At 39.5% G+C, this 21347-nt stretch overlaps 1 protein-coding gene across 5 annotated transcripts; it reads left to right on the forward strand.

The window, feature by feature from the left end:
- Positions 1-6255: 6255 nt before the first annotated feature.
- Positions 6256-8797, forward strand: LOC122033726 (polygalacturonase At1g48100-like). 5 transcript variants are annotated; one of them, XM_042592888.1, is made up of 7 exons: positions 6256-6710; positions 6892-7023; positions 7177-7341; positions 7427-7474; positions 7579-7786; positions 7877-8067; positions 8240-8797. In XM_042592888.1, exons 1-7 carry the CDS (start codon positions 6348-6350, stop codon positions 8651-8653), a joined length of 1521 nt encoding a protein of 506 aa, XP_042448822.1. In that variant the 5' UTR covers positions 6256-6347; the 3' UTR covers positions 8654-8797. The 5 variants fall into 5 exon arrangements, with proteins under 5 accessions (XP_042448822.1, XP_042448838.1, XP_042448830.1 ...); XM_042592904.1 differs by having other exon boundaries at positions 8261-8797; XM_042592896.1 differs by having other exon boundaries at positions 7430-7474.
- The last annotated feature ends 12550 nt before the right edge of the window (positions 8798-21347 follow it).

The following is a 21347-nucleotide window of genomic DNA, read 5'->3' on the forward strand; positions in this document are numbered from 1 at the left end:
TTCAGGGTCCCTTGGCATATACTTGGATGGATGCCAGAGCTAGGGCGGCGACCATTCCACCCAACAAGTTGGCTGATTGCTTCAGCCTAAACTCCATGAGGGTGAGTTTGTTTAATATTTCAAATAATTATATTTTCCACTCGACTTGATCTAATCAATTTTTTTAGGTAACAATTTTAGGTGGAAGGTCTGGCTATCTGCCAAAGACTGGCCCAGATAAACCACGAGCTTAAACAAGTGCAAGCCCTAGTCATAAGAGCAGATGCCTTCCAAGCCTTGATTGAAATATTAATTGTTGAGGCGACCCAATTAAAAGAGGACTTAGAGAAGTACTCCAAGCAGCTCCTGGGGTTCGAGTGGGCTTTGACCATGGAAAGGACAAAAACCACGATCAAGTTGTCAAGCTTGAGAGGCTAATGAAGCAAGCCCATAATTTTGAGTCAAGGATCAACTCGGTGAATGTGAGGAAACTCAGGGCCATCGAAGACCTAGGTATCAAAAATAAAGAGGTCCGGGTCTTGACAAAGAAACTTGAGGAAGTGGAGGCGGCTCTGGTTACAGAGCAAGTTGGTCGTACTGTAAAGCAGGCAAACCACGAACTCCAACTCGAGGAAAGCCAAAGATTAATAAATGAAAAAGATGCCGAGCTACAAACACTAAGATCAAAGCTGGAGGCTTCCAAGGCCCAACTAATTAAGTTCAAGGAGGAGGAGCTCAGTCCGCTGGACTCCCACAAGGTGGAGTATCTCCACTTGAGGGGTTTTAACAAGCTACTGACTAACTAGACCATCAAACTATTTGACTATGGTATTGATGGGACCATCAAGCAGCTAAAGGAGGGTGGCTATCTTTCAGCCAAGGTTCTTCCTACTTTTATCAAAAGCCAAAAAATCTTGGAGGTGCTCCCAGATGACATAATTGCCAACCTCGCATAGTATTTCTTTAAGTCTACCAGTAGTTTCTTGTAGCAGTTAAATAACTTTGTAAAATTTTTGAACTTTAATGTCATGTATGTTTGCCTTGTACTTCAAAACTTTCTTCCTTTAAATGCTTTACCCTTGAATTTTATTTCATCTTTTAACCTTCATCTTCTTGGGTTTCCCGTGTTCGGGGAGAGTCAATACTTAACGATGAGAGCCAATTCACTTGTCACTACACCGCTCGGCCTAAAGCTTTGTAGCTTAGTAACAATGAGAGCAAGCCCACTCATGCTTAGCCACTCAACGTGAGCGTATATGAATTGGACATGAGAGCATGCTCACTTATAATTCAGTCGAACAATGTGAGAGTCTAGGATACTTAGGCATGAGAGCATGCTCACTTATAACTTGGCCAAATGCCACGAGAATCTGAGACACTTAGGCATGAGAGCATGCTCACTTATAACTCAACCAAATGACACGAGAGTCTGGATACTTGATGCGAGAGCAAGCTCACTTATAACTAGGTCGAACGACACAAGAGTCTAGGACACTTGGCATGAGAGTAAGCTCACTTATAACTCGACCGAATGGTGAGAGAGTCTGGGACACTTGGAGCGAGAGCAAGTTCACTTATAACTTGGCCAAAGACATGAGAGTTTGGATATTTGACGTGAGAGCAAGCTTGCTTATAACTCGGTCGATCGGCATGAGAGTATGGGACACTTACTTATTTTTCACTTAAACCTTCCTACATTCATGGAACAATAATTTTTATAATTTACATAAATTTAACATAAACTTACTACCCGACCCAATAGAGCTGTAGATGGTTTGCGCTTTATGGTCAATCTAGGTTTCTCTCATTTTTGTCCTGTAGATAATAAGATCCCGAGCTGAGCTTTTGTATCACTTTATATGGTCCGCACCATGGGGGTTCCAACTTGCTGACATTACCGACTGGTTTGATTCTCTTCCATACTAAGTTGACAACCTGGAAAGATCTTGGAATAACCCTTCTATTGTATTTTGCTTCATTCTTTGCCTGTAAGCCATCAGCTGAATGGCTGCTTTTTTTTTTGTCTACTAAGTCCAACTCCATAAGGTGTCTATTGGAGTTTTCCTCACCATATAGCCATCTTCAATAGGATTCAACGCCTATTTCCATTGGTACTAACGCTTCTCCTCCATACACCAAGTGGAACAGGGTTATATCGAAGGATTCTCAAGGCGCGGTGCGGTATGCCCACAACACACTCAGAAGCTCGTTAACCCAACTTCCTTCAAGGTGGTCGAGTCGGGTTTTAAGTCATCTGATAAGTTCTCTGTTGGTGACCTTCTCTTAGTCATTGCTCTAGGGATAAGCTACAGAAGTGAAGGCCTTCAAAATGTCATATCTTGCACACCATTCTTTAATCATCCACCCTTGAAATTACCTTCAATCTTATTAGCCAGATATTTTTGACCCACCCTATAAGTAGACGTAGCTCAGATAGGAATCTTGGTGTACTTCTTGTAAATTGTATTAGGCATCCTCCGATCCAACACATTTAAGTAATGACCTAGAAAAAGCTCTCTTGTATAAATGATCTCCAATAAACGTGAACCGACCGTCTCTCTTTGTTATCAACTGAGCTTGTTCTCGATCTGCTAGTGTATTTGCCGATTGGAGGAATTCTATCAAAGGTATCCTCCAATCACTTTGCACTTCTACTTCAGCCAACCTTCTAATATGAGCTAACCAACAATACCTGCTCGATCAGCTTGTCTAATGCCAACAGGCTTAAAGAACTAGCTAGCTTGGCCTACTTGTCTGCTTATTGATTGTCCACCCGAGGGATCTTCTGCATTGTTACTTCTTGAAAGCCTAACTTTAACTTACCGAATGCCTCAACATATAATTTTAGCCTCGTATTATTTATTTCAAATTTCCTGAGAGTTGTTGGGACACTAGTTGTGAATCAGAATAAATCAGAACTCGAGTAGCTCCCACATGCTTAGCTGCTTGCAGACCGATGATCATAACTTAATATTCTGCCTCATTATTAGTGACATGATAGTCTAGCTGGATGGGCAGTTGCATCTTGTCTTTGTGTGGTGATATCAAGAGTATCCCCACTCCACTTCTATGTAGAGTGGGTGATCTATCCACATAAACTTTTCAAGTTTCTTCTGGCTTGGGATTCTGTAGTTCCATCACAAAATCGGCTAAAGTTTGAGCTTTGATGGCTGACCTTGGTTGTTACTATATATCAAATTCACTTAATTCTGTAGTCCACTTATTTAGTCGCCCGGATGCCTCTAGGTTGAGTAGAACTCGGCCTAGTGTGCTGTTAGTTAACATAATTATAGTGTGTTGTTAGTTAACATAATTATGGTATGAGAGAGGAAATAAGAGCGTAACCTTTGAGCAGCTAAAACCAACTCATATGCCAACTTCTCAAGACTAGTGTCACGACATTCAACATCTTTTAATAAATAGCTCAAAAAGTACACTAGTTGTTATTCATTGTCGTCCTGTCGCACCAATACCGATCTGACAACCCACTTGGTAGAAGACAAGTAGTCCAAAGTGGCTCGCCAGCGATGGACTTTGCAAGTACATGTAAAAAAGATAAATAGCTTTTAAGTTTCTCCATTGTCTTGTCACACTCGACGCCCCACTGAAATTTGGTGGCATTATAGACTTTCTTCTCGTCGTGAGTAGCGCACAGGAGAGAAACTTATTCGAATTGATGTTAGGCGTTTAGAACCTCCCCCGGTTACCTCCACAGGGTTGATGTGGTGTGCTCTTGTCAAAACTTGATCCGACAAAACTCAACCATCTCCGGTGCTTGGACTACGACATAGGCCCACTAACCAGAGCACGCCGGCTCACTGCCTGAGGGCGCCTGCTCGATCCGATCTTAAGCACCCTGACCAACCCCAGGCACCCAAAGTCTAGGCCCCTGGAGCCCTCCTGGCCGCTTGGACAGCCTCGTTTCTAGCAAACAACTTCTGCAACATAAGGTTCACACAGGCAAGCAATAATATATGAAGTAGAATCATTTTGAGAGTCCTCAGACTGTCCGATCTGACTTTGAGTTTAACTGAAGCTCTAGGTCAGACTGACGCATATTGTTCCTTCTTCGAGGAACGTGTCCTCACCTATTCCTCTCATGAGAGATTACCTTTTGCCAGACCAATCTTCCAGACCGTCTGGACTTTTACTCAGCATCTGAGACCTCGGGACTTTCTGCTAGACGTCTAAACCCCGACCCGCTCAGTCTTCCGCCTGGTGTATGCGAGCCCTAAGACTTTCACCTAGTGTTCTTGACCCTAGGATTTCATCCGACATCCTCAACCTGCCAAGTCTTTGCCCAATCTCACGGACCAGGACTTCGTTTTTTAACCGTAGCTAGAACTTTCTAAATGCCTAGTGTCCACTAGGACTTCTTTGCTTAGTCTCAACTAGGACTTTCACTTTACCTAAGATCACTTAAGACTTTCCTATACATTTAGTAAAACTTATTAGATAACAATTAACTAACTTTGAACATTTACCAATCATTAAAATCAGGTTTGATTATCTAGTTCTCCATGCACCAATAGAATGCCTTAACATTGAGAAGTGGAGAATTGAGCCTCGTAAGTCCAACCGACGCTTGAGCTGACCGGCTATATACTAAGAGTTGTATTATAAAAGTGGAGAGTTGAGCCCCAAAAATCCAATTGTCGCTTGAGCCAACTAGTTTTATGCTGACTGCCTTAGCGCTGAGAAGTGGGAAGCTGAACTTCGTAAGTCCCATCGACATTGGTGCTGACTGGATATCTACTGAGAGTTGCCATGTGACAATAGGGAGTCGAGCCCTGGTGAGAGTAACTCGTTCAGTTGTATGTATTTTGACTCTGACTGTTATCTTATTTTGATTTTCACTGTCATCTCATCTTGACTTTGACTACTACTACATAATCTTAATTATTGATCTCATATGATCTTTGGGGTCACTCGCAACACACCGTATAACTAAGCCAGGAGGAACTGGATTGAGCAAAGGATAGCAAATTAAAGGAAAGTAGTTGGGTGAGTGATATTTTGGAAAATCTGTGAAAGTAATTAATAAGTCTTCTGAATAAATATTAAAGTAGTAGGGAATCTTCCCGAGTTTAGAATATGCTTTTCGATATTCATGCATAATTTAAAAAAATATATATGCCAGAGATTGATTAATTGATTGAGAGAGGTTCACGAGACTCCCAGAAATCACGAGCGAGCCCAACAGCGATTGCTAAAGGACGCCTCCAGTGGTTTCCTAATCAATAATTAACCTGCTCGATGGATTGAACAAAAATTTTCGTCACTTTTTTTTTTCTGGTTTGAATTAAATTGATCAGAGAAGATCAGCGATGTTATCTTGCATGTGAATTAGATAAACCAGCTGCCTTGTTATACTGGAAAGAATGGCTGCAAGAATGGTTAAAAGAAAGAATATTGGGTGAAGATAGGCATCCGGGAGAGGAAATCCGTTGCAGTTCACAAGTTTGACCGATACCAGGAAAAGAAACAGCTCGATCACTTAAGATGTGAGAAAATTAACTTTCATTTTCTCAGAGCTAGCTTCAAGCCAGGAGCATTTATGCAAACACCATTTGGCATCATTTGGGTAACTCACTAACAAATAACAATCAAAAGAAGGAGACTGATTAGCTTCTGTTTGTTCTTTCCACAATGCATGTTCTAGCTATAATTCGTTCAAAGGCATTCGGACAATAATATGCATATATAGCTATCCTAAATCCTCAAGAATGGACTGGGATCATTCAGCAAATGATGTGGTGGATGAGAGGGAGGAACCAAAGACAGTACTGTTTATTATTTGTGAAGGAGAATGGGCCCTTGTGCTTGTGTTTTGCTCCTCGATCTCTATCTGGCAGTTGGAGTGGACAAAGCAGCTAGCATACTCTTAGACGCCCGTGAAGAGGCTGCATGAAGCAAGCCGAATGTGATTATATTTTGTCGTTGTTCTACGTACGGTTGGAAGCTCCTGGACAAGCATGAAGTGAACTGTAGGATAAATCTTTATCCCAACTAATGGTTATTCCTTCAGGAACAAATTAAATTATAAGAACGGACAAAAGTACGTTGTAACGGAGAGGAAAAAATTAAATCGTCTGGTCTAGCTTAAAGGATAAAAGAAATTAACTCGGTGGAATCGGAACTTTGATTAGTCAATTAGGTAACCTGGAGAGGAATATTTAAATTTTAAATTTTAAATTTAGTGCATGCGTGTGTTTTGAGAGAATGAATGCGGCTTGTGGCTATTTAAACACGAACTTCCCTCCTCACCCTGCTCAAAACCAGCTCAGTTCTTTCTTGCTCAATCTCTCAATTCTTCCCTCCTCCCTCACGTTTCTCAAAGCAAAGCAGGTATAATTATAAACGAGAAGATGAGTGAGGTTAGGAGGGGATGCTTTGGGTTTCTCCTCCTGATTTTGCTCTGCTCAAACTTTGATGGGTGTGAAGGGAGGAAAGGATGGCATTGGAGGCACAGGCAGTCTCCCTCTTCTTCCCTGGCTAGGAAGAAGGGTAGAGGAAACAATGGCGCCGGCAACGGCCATAGCAGCGGGGGAGGTGGAGCAAGAGGTGGGGGACGTAGTGGTTATCTGAGTCCATTGCCACCGCCACCGCTGCCACCGCCTCCTAGTCCTAGCCCATACCTGAAAAATGGTTCTCAGGCAGCCCCAGCTGCAGCCATGTTCGATGTACTTGATTTTGGAGCGAAGGGAGATGGCGTCACAGATGACACCAAGGTACCTGGCCAGCCACTGTCTTCCTCATCTCCTGTGTTCTGCCCGCCTGCATTACTCTGCTTGAAATTTTTATGGCTGAACTAGAACTTGCTTCAAATATTATTTTTTTTTTTTTAGTTTTCAGCTCATTATATATTCTTAGAAAAAAAAAGCTTTGATTTCTAATGATGAAATGATGCAGGCTTTTGAGGCTGCATGGGCTACTGCTTGCAAGGTGGGTGGATCAGTTATGGTTGTTCCAGCAGAATTTGAGTTCCTTGTCGGCCCTATCTCCTTCTCTGGGCCTTATTGTCAGACCAATATTGTTTTCCAGGTAATCTACCTACTGATTAAATTTATCAATGTCTAGCCAGCAATCTATGTTGTGCCTGACCGGCCACAACCCAAAAGTATGTTTTTGGTACAGAGGTCCTACAATGAATTAATCCTCCATCTTACCTCAAGTATCAGTCTTTCTATGATGCAGCTGGATGGGATGATTATTGCCCCGACTAATGCCAAGTACTGGGGTTCAGGACTTCTATGGTGGATTGAGTTCTCAAAGCTGCAAGGCATAACAATTCAAGGCAGTGGAGTAATAGAAGGGCGAGGCAGTGTCTGGTGGACAAACAATGAGCCTGATGTTGATTCAGTAAGACTCAACCATCAATTTTCATTTCCATCATAACCATATGAAATTATATGGAACTCATGTTCATCACCTAAAAACTCCTCAGCAGATAAAGGAGGAGCTAAGTCTGGTGCTGCCAAAGATCAAACCAACGGTACTGACTTTTCTTACATTATATTGTTGCTAGCTAAGTCCTAGAGTATGAATAACATTCTGCATAAATTTGTATTCTCCAATTTAATTTGCTTTAATGTTCAGGCATTAAGGTTCTATGGGAGCTACAACGTTACAGTGAGGGGTATCACAATTCAAAACAGCCAACAGTGCCACCTCAAATTTGACAACTGTGAAACTGTCCAAGTCTACAACATGACAATCGCTTCACCTGGCAATAGCCTCAACACAGATGGAATCCATCTGCAAAATTCAAGAGATGTTATGATCCATCATACCAACATGAGCTGCGGTATTAATTATAATTAATATAGTCCACTACCCTGATCTATCTGCTCTTAATTTCCTTTTCTGATGACAAACAAACAAACAAACAAAACAGGTGATGACTGTGTGTCTATCCAAACGGGGTGCTCAAACATTAACATCCACAGTGTGACCTGTGGGCCTGGTCATGGAATCAGTATCGGTGGCCTGGGAAGAGATAACAGCAAAGCATGTGTTTCCAACATAACTGTAAGGGATGTCAATTTGCACAGCACAATGACCGGTGTCAGAATCAAGACCTGGCAGGTAAATGTTTTGGCATCTCCACATAAAATCAAAAGTTCAAATTATAAGAGAACAGTATAAATGAAAGAAAAAATAATTACCAAAGTCGTTTAGATTATCGATATATACATTTCTATGAGTTGCTAGCTATTATACCTCGTCTGGTTGGAATATGCTAATATATTCATAATAGATGTTGCACATATTGTCACAGGGCGGATCAGGCTCAGTCCAGAACATAAGATTCTCAAACATAAGAGTGACAGAGGTCCAGACTCCTATTATGATCGACCAATTTTATTGTGATCGAAGCTCTTGCAAGAACCAGACATCTGCAGTTGGTCTGTCAGGCATTGCATATGAGAATATCAAAGGGACTTACACAGTGAAACCAGTGCACTTTGCATGCAGCGACGCCTCTCCATGTTCAGACATCACTTTAACCCAGGTTGAGCTTCAACCACTACAAGAGCACTATCATATGTATGAACCTTTCTGCTGGCAGACCTATGGCGAACTGTATACCCCAACCCTTCCTCCAGTTGTCTGCTTGCAAAATGGAAAACCAACAAGTAACCATATCTTATCTGACCATGATTTGTGCTGATTCAACCTTGGTCGATCGAGTTAGTATATATATTGATGTACATATATATGTGTGTCGTTCTACTAGGTTGTCCAATTAATAGGCATTGTTTTGTTATAAGAATATATAACAATAGTTCATTTCCTACTTAATGAATTTTATATATGATACGGTGTATTGTGAGTGACCCCAAATATAATGTGGGATCGATGGTCAAGATGATATGACAGTCAAAGTTAAGATGATGTGATAATCAAAGTCATAATGAGGTGGCAGCCAGAGCCAGGATATATGCAACTGAACGAGTCACTTTTATCAGGGCTCATGAGCTCCCCATTGCTATAAGTCAACTCTCAGGATATAATCGATCAACGCCAGTGTCAGTTGGACTTACGGGACTCAGCTCCCCACTTCTCAGCGCTAAGGCATTCAGCATAAAACCGGTTGGCCCAAGCGGCAGTTGGACTTTCGGGGCTCAGCTTCCCATATCTATAATATAACTCTCAGCATATAGCCGGTCTGCCCTAGTGCCTGTCAAATTTATGGGACTCAGCTCCCTACTTCTTAGTGCCAAGGCACACAACATACAACCAGTCGAACCTAGCACCGGTTAGGTATCCAGAGCTCAGTTCCTCACTCCTCAGGGGTAAGACCTCCAACATATGGCCAGTTGGCCCAGAGTGTTGGCTGAACCTTCTAGGACTTAGCTCCTCGCTCTTCAGAAGCAAGTTTCACAATACATAGCTGGTCGCCCAAAATGCTAGTTCGACCTTCTATAACTTAGCTCCCTTGTCTTCAATGATAAGTCTTCCTACTCGATATTTTCTGATACCAGACATTCTCTAACACCTCATTATTATGGAGGTTATGAGAGTTAGTATAAAAAGGGGGTCCTCTCCATTGGTTAGATACGTTTTAATAGACACTTTTTATCATACGCTTTACTAGGCACACACACGCATCTAATGCTCATCTTTTTCTCCACTTTTGATCACTGTTCTGACTTGAACATTGGAGTGTCTGCGCTAGAGACCCCCTCCTAGCCTCCCTAGTTCTCACTCTGACGTTTCCATTTGCTCTCTATAATGTGCACAAAAAGGAGCACTCGAGGCCATTTTCTTCCACCTTAGAATCTTCTTGCTATCAACATCAGAGTCATTTGTCTAGTACACCATATCCCCCAATTTCAATCATCTTTCAACTCTTTAAATGCCTTATCACACTCGGCATCCCATTGGAATTTGGTCGCACGACGGAGGCAAGAGGAGAATGAGCAACAACCTATATATTTCTTGAGTCATTTATTGAAGGATGTCGAATGCCGCTACACCATTTTTGAGAAATTAACATATGGGCTAGTCCTAGCCGCTCGAAGATTACGTCCCTATTTTCTCTCTCACCCCATTATCATGTTGACCAATAGCACCCCATGGGCAAGTGCTCATCAACCCGAAGGCTTCGGGGAGATAGATCAAATGGACCACAAAGCTTAGCAAATATGATATATAGTATTAACCCTATTCAAGCTTTAGCTGATTTTGTGACTGAAATACAAAACCCAGAGCTAGAAGAAATCTAGAAGATATGTGTGAATGGATCGTCGACTTAGTAAGGTAGCGGAGTCGGGATTCTCATGATATCACCGTAGGAAGATAGATTGCAACTATTTGTCAGACTAAACTACCGGGCTACCAATAATAAAGCAGAATATGAGGCATTATTGATTGCCAGTCTATAGGCTATGAGACATGTGGGAGTCGCTCGAATCCTAATTTATTCATATTCTTAGTTAGCGACTCAACAATTGTCAGGTAATTTTGAAATTAACAATGAAAAACTCAAGCTATATGTAGAGGCATTCAAGAAATTGAAGGCAACATTTTTGAAAGTAAATTTACAGAAGATCCTCCGGTCGAAAAACTATAAGGTAGATGAGTTAACCAAGTTGGCCGACTCCTTAATCCTGTGGACTCTGGATAAATCTATAGAACAAACATTGTTGATAACTTACATTGAAAGACAAGCTGAGCTGGAATTATTAACCGATTGGAGAATGTCATTAATTTCATTTCTCCAGCAAGGAATCATACCAGTCAAGCGAGAGTAAGTGCGTATGATCAAGAAAAGAGTTGGTCGGTTTACCTTGATAGGAGACCACTTATACAAGAGGGCTTTCTCTCGTCCCTTACTCAAATGTGTCGAATCAGATGATATACATTATATTTTACAAGAAATTCATCGGGGTTCGTGTGGAAGCCACTCGAGCATTCAGTCGCTTGTGTGGAAGATTTTGCTAGCGGGGCACTTTTGGCCCACTTTGCAAGTAGACTTGGCTTGGTTGATAGCAACTTGCATATCATATCAAAAGCACCAAAATATTCTGCACGACCCCACAGAATTGTTAAAGACCTTAATTGTTTCCTGCTCGTTCAATCAGTAGGGTATAGATATTGTAGGGTCATTCACAATGGTGCTAGCTCAGAAAGGATTACTTTTAGTGGTGGTAGATTATTTTTTTGAGTGGCTGGAAGATGAGCCGCTAGCAAAGATAACCAAGAAGATTATCATTAAGTTCCTCTAGTAGAATATTGTATATTAATTCGTGATTCCACATAAGCTCATCTTAGACAATGGAAGGAAGTTATAGGGCGGAAGATCCAAGAACAGTGTTCGAGTTATGACATCTTACAAGCTTTTACATCTGTGGCTTATCCTCAAACAAATGGTCAAACAAAAGTCACCAATAGGGAAATCATCAGAGAACTCAAAATTAAGTTTGATCATGTTGGAGAAAGTTGAGTCGAGGAATTTCCTATTATGTTGTGGGCGTACCACACCACTCCATGAGAGGTAATGGGTACAACCCCTTTTAGCATTGTTTATGGTGGAGAAGCGATTATCCCAGTGGAAGTTGGCCTGGAGTTTGATCAAAGACTATTATACGACGAAAATAATTTTGAATGGTGCCTCATGAAACTCGATTTGATAGTCGAAGTCAGAGATAGGGAAGTCACTTAGCTAATAGAATACCGTCAAAGAATGAAGTAAAACTATAATAGAAGAGTTATTCCAAGATTTTTTTCAAGTGGGGGACTTGGTCTGAAAGTGGATCAAGCTGATTGGTATATCAGCAAGCTAGAGCCACAGTGGGGCAGACCGTACAAGGTGGTGCAAAAGCTTGTCTCAGGCTCCTATTATCTCCAGGATGTAGAAGAAAAGAATTTGGAGTGGCTTTAGAGCGCAAATAATCTACAGCCCTATAGGGCTTAAGAGTATGCCTGTAATAGATTCATGTATCATGTTGAATATTCACACTTAATGAAAATGAAAGCAAACCTATTTCAAAATCCATATGTCCTAGACTCTCATGTTGATCGGTCGAGTTATAAGTAAGCGTGCTCTCGTGCCTATATCCTAGACTCTCATGTCATTCGGTCGAATTATAAGTGAGCATGCTTTTGCACATATGTCCTAGACTCTCATATCATTCAGCTGAATTATAAACGAGCACGGTCTCGCACCGATGTCCTAAACACTCATGTCATTCACCTGAGTTATAAGTGAGCATGCCCTCGCGCCTATATCCCAAACTCTCACTTCATTCGACTGAGTTATAAGTGAGTGTGCTCTCGTGCCTATGTCCTAGACTCTCATGACGTTTGACAGAGTTATAAGTGAGTATGCTCTCGCACCAATGTATCGGAGTCTCATACCATTTAACCGAGTTATAAATGAGTATACTCTCATGCCTATGTCCCAGGCTCTCATGTCGTTCGACCTAGTTATAAGAAAGCATGCTCTCACACCTATCCTAGACTCTCATGTGGTTCAGTTGAGTTATAAGCGAGTATGCTCTCGCACCTATATTCCATATTCTTGCGTCGTTCGACTGAGTTATAAGCATGCCTACTCACACGCCTAAATCGTAGACTCTCGTGTCATTTGACCGAATTATAAGAAAGCATGCTCTCGCATATATGTCCTAGACTCTCATATCGTTCAATCGAGTTATAAGCAAGCATGCTATCGCACCTATGTCATAGACCTTCGAGTTGTTCGACTGAGTTATAAGCGAGCATGCTCTCGCGCCTATGTCCTATAATCTTGCTCCGTTTGGCTGAGTTATAAGTGAGCATGCTTTCGTACCTATGTCCCTAACTCTCGCGTCGTTTGATCGAGTTATAAGTGTGCCTACTCTCACACCATCCGACTAAGTTATTTGACCCAACCGAGTTAAAGCGAGTATGCTCTCATGCCTATGTCCTAGACTTTTGAGTCGTTCAGCTGAGTTATAAGCGAGCATGTTCTTGCGCCTATATCCCAGACTCTTGTGTTGTTTGACCAAGTTATAAGCAAGCGTGCTATCATGCTTATGTCCCAAATTCTTGTGTCATTCGATTGAGTTATAAGTGAGCATGCTCTCGCACCTATGTCCTAGACTCTCATGTCGTTCGACTAAGTTATAAGTGAGCATGCTCTCGTGCCTATGTTCCAAACTATCATGTCATTCGAATGAGTTATAAGTATGTTTGCTCACACGCCTAAATCCTAGACTCTTGCATCGCCTGACCGAGTTATTTAGCTTGACTGAATTATAAGCGTGCTCACTCTTGCACATAAGTTCCTAACCTTCGAGTCGTTCGATATTTCTTATAAATCATCACTCGCTTGCACACCACGTGAAGCGTTGCTCACTCGGAACTTATTTTAAGAGGTTGATCGCTCAACTACCAACAAAAAACATAAGAACAATTAAAACTAGAGACACAACACCTACAAATTCATGTTTATGGTTTCTTGAACCCCCGCGCGCTTGAGATACAAGTGTTGATATATTGTCTAATCACTAGAATTTGGTGAAGAGGTCGACCGGGAGATCATCTAAAATCCACTGGCAATCTAAGAATTGTCCAGGTGGATCAACAGATAAGTACATCGCCTCACAGAGCTAATTGACCGCTCCTTCGGCTCCATATAAAAGCATCCTTATGATATGCCAGCCAAACTCTCAATATTTAAGGTGTGCAGTTCGTCTAGCCTTAAATCAGGCATCTTCTCTAGCCTTATAGGCCACCAGTTCGGACCTAGACACCATCAACTCAGATCTGGCAGACTTCAATTCAGTTTATAGATAATCTAGTTTGTTCTCTTGGGCGTCCAAGTCTTTCTGTTGGTCAAATATCAATCGATCATATCTGATAGCTCCTTATCTTTATCAACTGACTCTGAACCAAGAGAAACCTTTAGTTCTTCTAGCAAAGCAATCTTGTGGGCCAAATCAGATAGTGCTTTGACCTTTACTATAGTCTCTGCTCAGAGCTTAGTCTCTCTAGTTCGCAATAGGCTTTTGAGTTTTGTTTTTTCCTCCTGTTGATCAGTTATCATCTGTTGAGCCCCCTCTAGAGCTTTTTTCATCTCTAATTAAAACTCTGCCTGGATTTCTGATATGCGTAGATTTTATACACTTGTTTAGCATGTTTTGACGCACATTCTTATATTTTATACATGCTTTAGTTATATATGAACTTTCATGCTCCTTACTTTACTTTTGGCATAAATACTTTTCTTTGTTCGGAGATCTGCTCTTGTATGTTTTATGCTTTCAAGAGTCAAATTTGGAGAAGAATTGATGTTCGTAGCCAATTCTATGATCAAACGGAGGAAAATGACTTTGGTAATGTGAGCTACACGACTTTGTAAAGGGGAATGACACTGGCCGTGTGGTGATGACAGGGTCGTGTAGCCTCAACAGCAAGGGAGAGTGCCTTGGTCGTGTGAAGCTTACACGGCCGTGCCACCTTTTCAAGCCAGCCAGTACATGGTCGTGTGTTCCACACGGCCATGCAGCCTTTCTAGAGCAAAAAAATGGCATGACCATGTGTTCCACACGGTCGTGTAACACTTCGAGAGACAAAAATTGGCTAGGCCGTGTGGATTTGCACGATTGTGTAAGCAGGCAGAAGCAGAACATGGCATGGTCGTGTGAGGGTCACACGGCCGTGTGACCTTGGCCGAGAGGAGGAGCGCCCTGGCCGTGTGAATCTCACACGGCCGTGTCCTGGGTCGTGTGCGCCTAAATTTCCTCTTCTATATAAAGGGTTTCCCCCTCTTTGAAAGAGGGAGGCTCTCCCTTTAGGGAGATTAGTTCTTGGGCGCAATTTCCATCTATTAGGAGGCATTTTCCGTCCAAGATTCGACTCCAAGGGCGGTGGATTGGTTCCGGAGATCACTCATCGTATTGAGATAAGCATTCCTTTCTATTTTTCTTGATTTGGATCGGAATGTCTTCAATCCTCTCATCTTCGGTTCTTTTCCTAGTTTCTTATATTAAATATGTTATTTTTGCCTGGACTAACTTTATTTTGTGGAAAATAAAGTGTTAGAGAAAGCTGGTCCGGGCGCCCGGAGTCCGAGCGCCCGAAGTTCGGGCATCTGGAATTGGTCCGGGCACCCTGAACTGGTTCGGGCGCCCAGAACCCAAAATTTATCGAGAAGTTGATGTGGCGCGCGTGGAGTGGCTGAGCCACATGGTCCAAACACTCGAAACAACCTATATAAGGAGCCTCAACCAGAAGCCTCAAAACAACACAACGAACAACTTCCGCTTCTTCGAGCTGCTCAGAAAATGCCTCTACAAAACCAGAAAGCTCCGACGACGACTCTTCTAGAAGATTTTCTCATACATAGCTTTCGGTATTATTTTCATTTAAAGAATTTCTTGTACTACAACTGTAATCTATTGTAATTTCGGATTGATTAGTGATTGTCCATCGAAAGTACTCTTACATGCGGGCCTTATAGTAGGAGTCGTCATAGGCTTCGAACCAAGTAAAAATCCTTGGCGTCTTTGTTCTATTTGTCTTGGTCTTATTTCCGCTGTGAGTTTTTCCGAAACAAATGAAATAACCACGAGCGCTATTCACCCCCCCTCTAGCGCTTTCGATCCAACAGATTTTTTTCTAAACATGATTTATATTGGTAAACATGACATTTTCCTCAATTTTTTAATAAGCATGTATTTAATTTATGCAACACAATATTCAAATTTCTCTAGTATGCATTGTGATATTCCCGAACTCAAGGGTGATAACTATAAAATATGGAAGGAAAGATTTCTCCCTCATTTGGGGTGGTTGGACATTGATTATGCCATAAGGAAAGACAAACCACTTACTATTAATGATTTTAGTATTCCTGATGAGATTAACCTCTATGAAAAATGGGTGCGATCTAACTGTCTCTGCATAATGTTCATAAAGACCAAAATCTTTATTGGAATTCATGGTTCGATTGAGGTGTAACGCCCCAAATTTCCTCAATCAGAGTCCTAAAAGTAATTTAAAAATATTTAAAAATGCTATATAAATATTCTAGGGATTTTTAGAAATTTTTAGAGTATTTTTATGTAATTTTTGGAGGTCGTTTGAGACTTTTACTAAACGAATGAAGTTTCGACAAAAAAATGTCCAAGCCGAGAATTGAACCCACAACCTTTAACTTGGTCAAAACCCGACTGACCAGGTGTGCAAACGGAATTATCTATTTAAAAAAGGTAGCGAATTTATTTAAGATAGTTAACAGAATATTGGATTATAAAAGGGATAAGTTGATGTTGGATTTGTCTGTTTAGAAAAGTTAGAAAAATTTATTTAAGGAGTTAACAGAATATTGGATTATAAAAGGGATAAGTTGATATTGGATTTGTCTGTTTAGGAAAGGTAGCAAATTTATTTAAGATAGTTAACAGAATATTGGATTATAAAAGAGATAAGTTGATGTTGGATTTGTCTATTTAGAAAAGGTAGCGAATTTATTTAAGATAGTTAACAGAAATATTAAGTTATAAAAAGGGAGAACTTAGAGATTATTTTCCAAAACCTAAACCACTCCTCTCCTTTTCTCTCCCGACGGCACAGCGTCTCCTGTTTGGGCGAAGGAAAAAAAAGGGGGGATCTAGGGTTCCTCTCCGGCAGCCAGCCAAGGGAGATTTCCGCGAGATCTTCACATGGTTGTGATCCTCTCGTCAAGGGGAAACCGTGAGCACGAAGGAGGGGTCGAAGCTTGCAATTCCTGGAAACCCTAAAAATTTTCTTTCCGGTTGTAAGCCCAAGAACGCAAAGGTAAGTGCTTCTCACCTGCAGTAGGAGTAGTTTCGGACCTTTGTTCTTCTTGAATTCGAAGCATGAGAAGCGCTTATAGTACAGATTTTTAATTAAGCCTATAGTGCAGATTTTAATTAAGCTTATAGTGCAGATTTTTATGTAGACTTACAGTGCAGATTTTAATTAAACTTGTAGTGCAAATTTTTAATTAAGTCTATAATGCAGATTTTAATTAAGCTTATAGTGCAGATTTTTATGTAGGCTTATAGTGCAGATTTTAATTAGGCTTATAATGCAGATTTTTATGTGAGCTTATAATGCAGATTTTAATTAAGTTTATAGTGCAGATTTTAATTAAGCTTATAGTGAAGATTTTAATTAAGCCTATAGTGCAGATTTTAATTAAGCTTATAATGCAGATTTTTAATTAAGCTTATAGTGCAGATTTTTATCTAAGCTTATAGTGCAGATTTTAATTAAGCCTATAGTGCAGATTTTTAATTAAGCTTATAGTGCAGATTTTTAATTAAACTTGTAGTGCAGATTTCTTAGAGCCTAAAATGCAGATTTCTTTAGAGCTTGTAGTACAGATTTCTTAAGAGCTTTTGGTGCAGATTTCTTTAAAGTTTATAGTGCAGATTTTTGGTGGAACTTGTAGTGCAGATTTTTGGTGGAATTTATAGTGCAGATTTTTTTTGGAACTTGTAGTGCAGATTTTTGATGGAACTTATAATGCAGTTTTTAAAGAAAAAGATTATAGTACAGTTTGGTTAAGTATATAGTATGCAGAAATAGTGTAGCATAGAATGTAAAATCTTGATTAGAATGGTATGCAGAATTTTGATTAGCATAGTATGCAGATTTTTGTTTATGCATTTCAAAGTTAGAATTTGTTTAAACATTTCAGTTTTTAAAGAAGCATTCTTTTATTAGAGGTATTAACAAGTATAAGAAAGATAAAGAAAAGAAAGAAAAAAGCCAAGGCCTTAAGTAGATCCCAAAGTCAAGACTTTAGGGATTTTGGCACACAAGGTGCTCGTTAAAATGCCAAGACATTTAAAGAAGAAGTAATTAAGATAAATCAGCTTATAAATCAGTATTTTACTTTTATCAGTGGCACTGTACTGGACTCTTAGTTGTCCTTGGGTTGGGCTCCCATAGTCGTCCCTAGGTTTAGATAACCTAGTAAACCCTACTAGATTCGGGACCAGTTATCTCGGGTCTAGTTAGGGATGCACGCATAGTAAGTACAGTTGCCGGGCCCAAGAAGAAAGTTGATTATTATTTTGAAGTATTATAAGTATAAGTTTTTGAACAAGTAAAGTAAGTTTTACATCAGTATAAAAGTATTAAAGAAGAAGTTTTTAAACAAGTGAAATAAAAGAATAAGTTTAGAACAAATGAAATAAGTTTCATTTTGTTTTAAAAGCAGCAAGTTGAGTTTTCTTTTATGCTAGCATGTTATTTAGATTAGCTTACTGTTCTTTGCTATTAGAAGAGCATGAGTAGCTTTACATGTTTAGCATTTCAGTATGTTTGTTTCTTTTACTAGTAGATGAGCATGAGTAGTTTCCCTTTTGAGCATTCAGTTTTAGTTTTCAGTATATGTACATGCATATCGAGATTTTGTGAGTTAGATAACGCTTACTAAGCATTTTGCTTATAGGTTGCATTTCCTCTTACTGTAGATACAGGAAAAGAAAAGTTAAAGCAAAGGAAGGCGACAAGGAGGTGCCGATGAATGTGTGATGCCTGGACTATAGAAGCCTTGGGATTTAGCATAAGAATTTATTAAGATTGTCATTTATTAAGAATGTATTAGATGAGTCATTTAGTCTTCCGCTGCTAGTTAATTGTATGTTTTGAGTTTTTTAGAGTTTATGTATTGATCTTTACATGTGAACAACTCTAATTAAGTAAAGTTAGTAGTCCAGTAGCGCTCCGCCCTCACAGTCCAGTAGTGAGGAGGGTGGGGTGTTACAAGTTGGTATCAGAGCAGTTCCTATTCTCCAGCATCACACATCAGCACCATCTTTGTCGTCTTCAAGTAAGAAAGTATTTAAGTTTTCCTTTTATGCTTTCTTTATTATTTGTAATATGGAGTAATTGCTTATATGCGCTTTAGTAAGATAGAAGTTTTGTTTCTCTTATATTCATATACATAAGTATGTTTAGAAAGGATAGAGAAAATATCAAGCCTTCCAAGGACCACTAATGGGTACGATGCGATATGAATAATAGAGGACCAAGAAGTTAAGAGACTAAGGAACAAAGAGTACCATTAGTGAAAGTCATTTAGAACCAGAAGCACGAAGAAGTTACTTAGGAGCGTGAGTATAGTATGAGACAGAGATATCCAGAATTATTCTAAGTTCGAGGACGAACTTTTTATAAGGTAGGGAGAATTGTAACGCCCCAAATTTCCTCAATCAGAGTCCTAAAAGTAATTTAAAAATATTTAAAAATGCTATAGAAATATTCTAGGGATATTTAGAAATTTTTAGAGTATTTTTATGTAATTTTTGGAGGTCGTTTGAGATTTTTACTAAACGAATGAAGTTTCGACAAAAAAATGTTCAAGCCGAGAATTGAACCCACAACCTTTAACTTGGTCAAAACCCGGCTGACCAGGTGTGCAAACAGATTTATCTGTTTAAAAAAGGTAGCGAATTTATTTAAGATAGTTAACAGAATATTGGATTATAAAAGGGATAAGTTGATGTTGGATTTGTCTGTTTAGAAAAGTTAGAAAAATTTATTTAAGGAGTTAACAGAATATTGGATTATAAAATGGATAAGTTGATATTGGATTTGTCTGTTTAGAAAAGGTAGCAAATTTATTTAAGATAGTTAACAGAATATTGGATTATAAAAGGGATAAGTTGATGTTGGATTTGTCTGTTTAGAAAAGGTAGTGAATTTATTTAAGATAGTTAACAGAAATATTAAGTTATAAAAAGGGAGAACTTAGAAATTATTTTCCAAAACCTAAACCACTCCTCTCCTTTTCTCTCCCGACGGCACAGCGTCTCCTGTTTGGGCGAAGGAAAAAAAAGGGGGGATCTAGGGTTCCTCTCCGGCGGCCAGCCAAGGGAGATTTCCGCGAGATCTTCACATGGTTGTGATCCTCTCGTCAAGGGGAAACCGTGAGCACGAAGGAGGGGTCGAAGCTTGCAATTCCTGGAAACCCTAGAAGTTTTCTTTCCGGTTGTAAGCCCAAGAATGCAAAGGTAAGTGCTTCTCACCTGCAGTAGGAGTAGTTTCAGACCTTTGTTCGCCTTGAATTCGAAGCATGAGAAGCGCTTATAGTACAGATTTTTAATTAAGCCTATAGTGCAGATTTTAATTAAGCTTATAGTGTAGATTTTTATGTAGGCTTATAGTGCAGATTTTAATTAAGCTTGTAGTGCAGATTTTTAATTAAGTCTATAATGCAGATTTTAATTAACCTTATAGTGCAGATTTTTATGTAAGCTTATAGTGCAGATTTTAATTAGGCTTATAATGCAGATTTTTATGTGAGCTTATAGTGCAGATTTTAATTAAGTTTTTAGTGCAGATTTTAATTAAGCTTATAGTGAAGATTTTAATTAAGCCTATTGTGTAGATTTTAATTAAGCTTATAATGCAGATTTTTAATTAAGCTTATAGTGCAGATTTTTATCTAACCTTATAGTGCAGATTTTAATTAAGCCTATAGTGCAGATTTTTAATTAAGCTTATAGTGCAGATTTTTATGTAAGCTTATAGTGCAGATTTTAATTAAGCTTATAGTGCAGATTTTTATGTAAGCTTATAGTGCAGATTTTTAATTAAGCTTGTAGTGCAGATTTCTTAGAGCTTAAAATGCAGATTTTTTTAGAGCTTGTAGTGCAGATTTCTTAAGAGCTTTTGGTGCAGATTTCTTTAAAGTTTATAGTGCATATTTTTTGTGGAACTTGCAGTGCAGATTTTTGGCGGAATTTATAGTGCAGATTTTTGGTGGAACTTGTAGTGCAGAATTTTTATGGAACTTATAATGAAGTTTTTAAAGAAAAAGATTATAGTGCAGTTTGGTTAAGTATTATAGTGCAGAATTTATGTTTGCATAGTATGCAGAAATAGTGTAGCATAGAATGCAGAATCTTGATTAGAATAGTATGCAGAATTTTGATTAGCATAGTATGTAGATTTTTGTTTATGCATTTCAAAGTTAGAATTTGTTTAAACATTTCAGTTTTTAAAGAAGCATTCTTTTATTAGAGGTATTAACAAGTATAAGAAAGATAAAGAAAAGAAAGAAAAAGGCCAAGGCCTTAAGTAGATCCTAAAGTCAAGACTTTAGGGATTTTCGCACACAAGGTGCTCGTTAAAATGCCAAGGCATTTAAAGAAGAAGTAATTTAGATAAATCAGCTTATAAATCAGTATTTTACTTTTATCAGTGACACTGTGCTGGACTCTTAGTTGTCCTTGGGTTGGGCTCCCATAGTCGTCCCTAGGTTTAGATAACCTAGTAAACCCTACTAGATTCGGGACCAGCTATCTCGGGTCTAGTTAGGGATGCACGCATAGCAAGTACTGTTGTCGGGCCCAAGAAGAAAGTTGATTATTATTTTGAAGTATTATAAGTAT

The sequence above is a fragment of the Zingiber officinale genome, chromosome 1A (genome assembly GCF_018446385.1).
Source record: "Zingiber officinale cultivar Zhangliang chromosome 1A, Zo_v1.1, whole genome shotgun sequence".
In the NCBI taxonomy this organism is placed as follows: domain Eukaryota; kingdom Viridiplantae; phylum Streptophyta; class Magnoliopsida; order Zingiberales; family Zingiberaceae; genus Zingiber; species Zingiber officinale.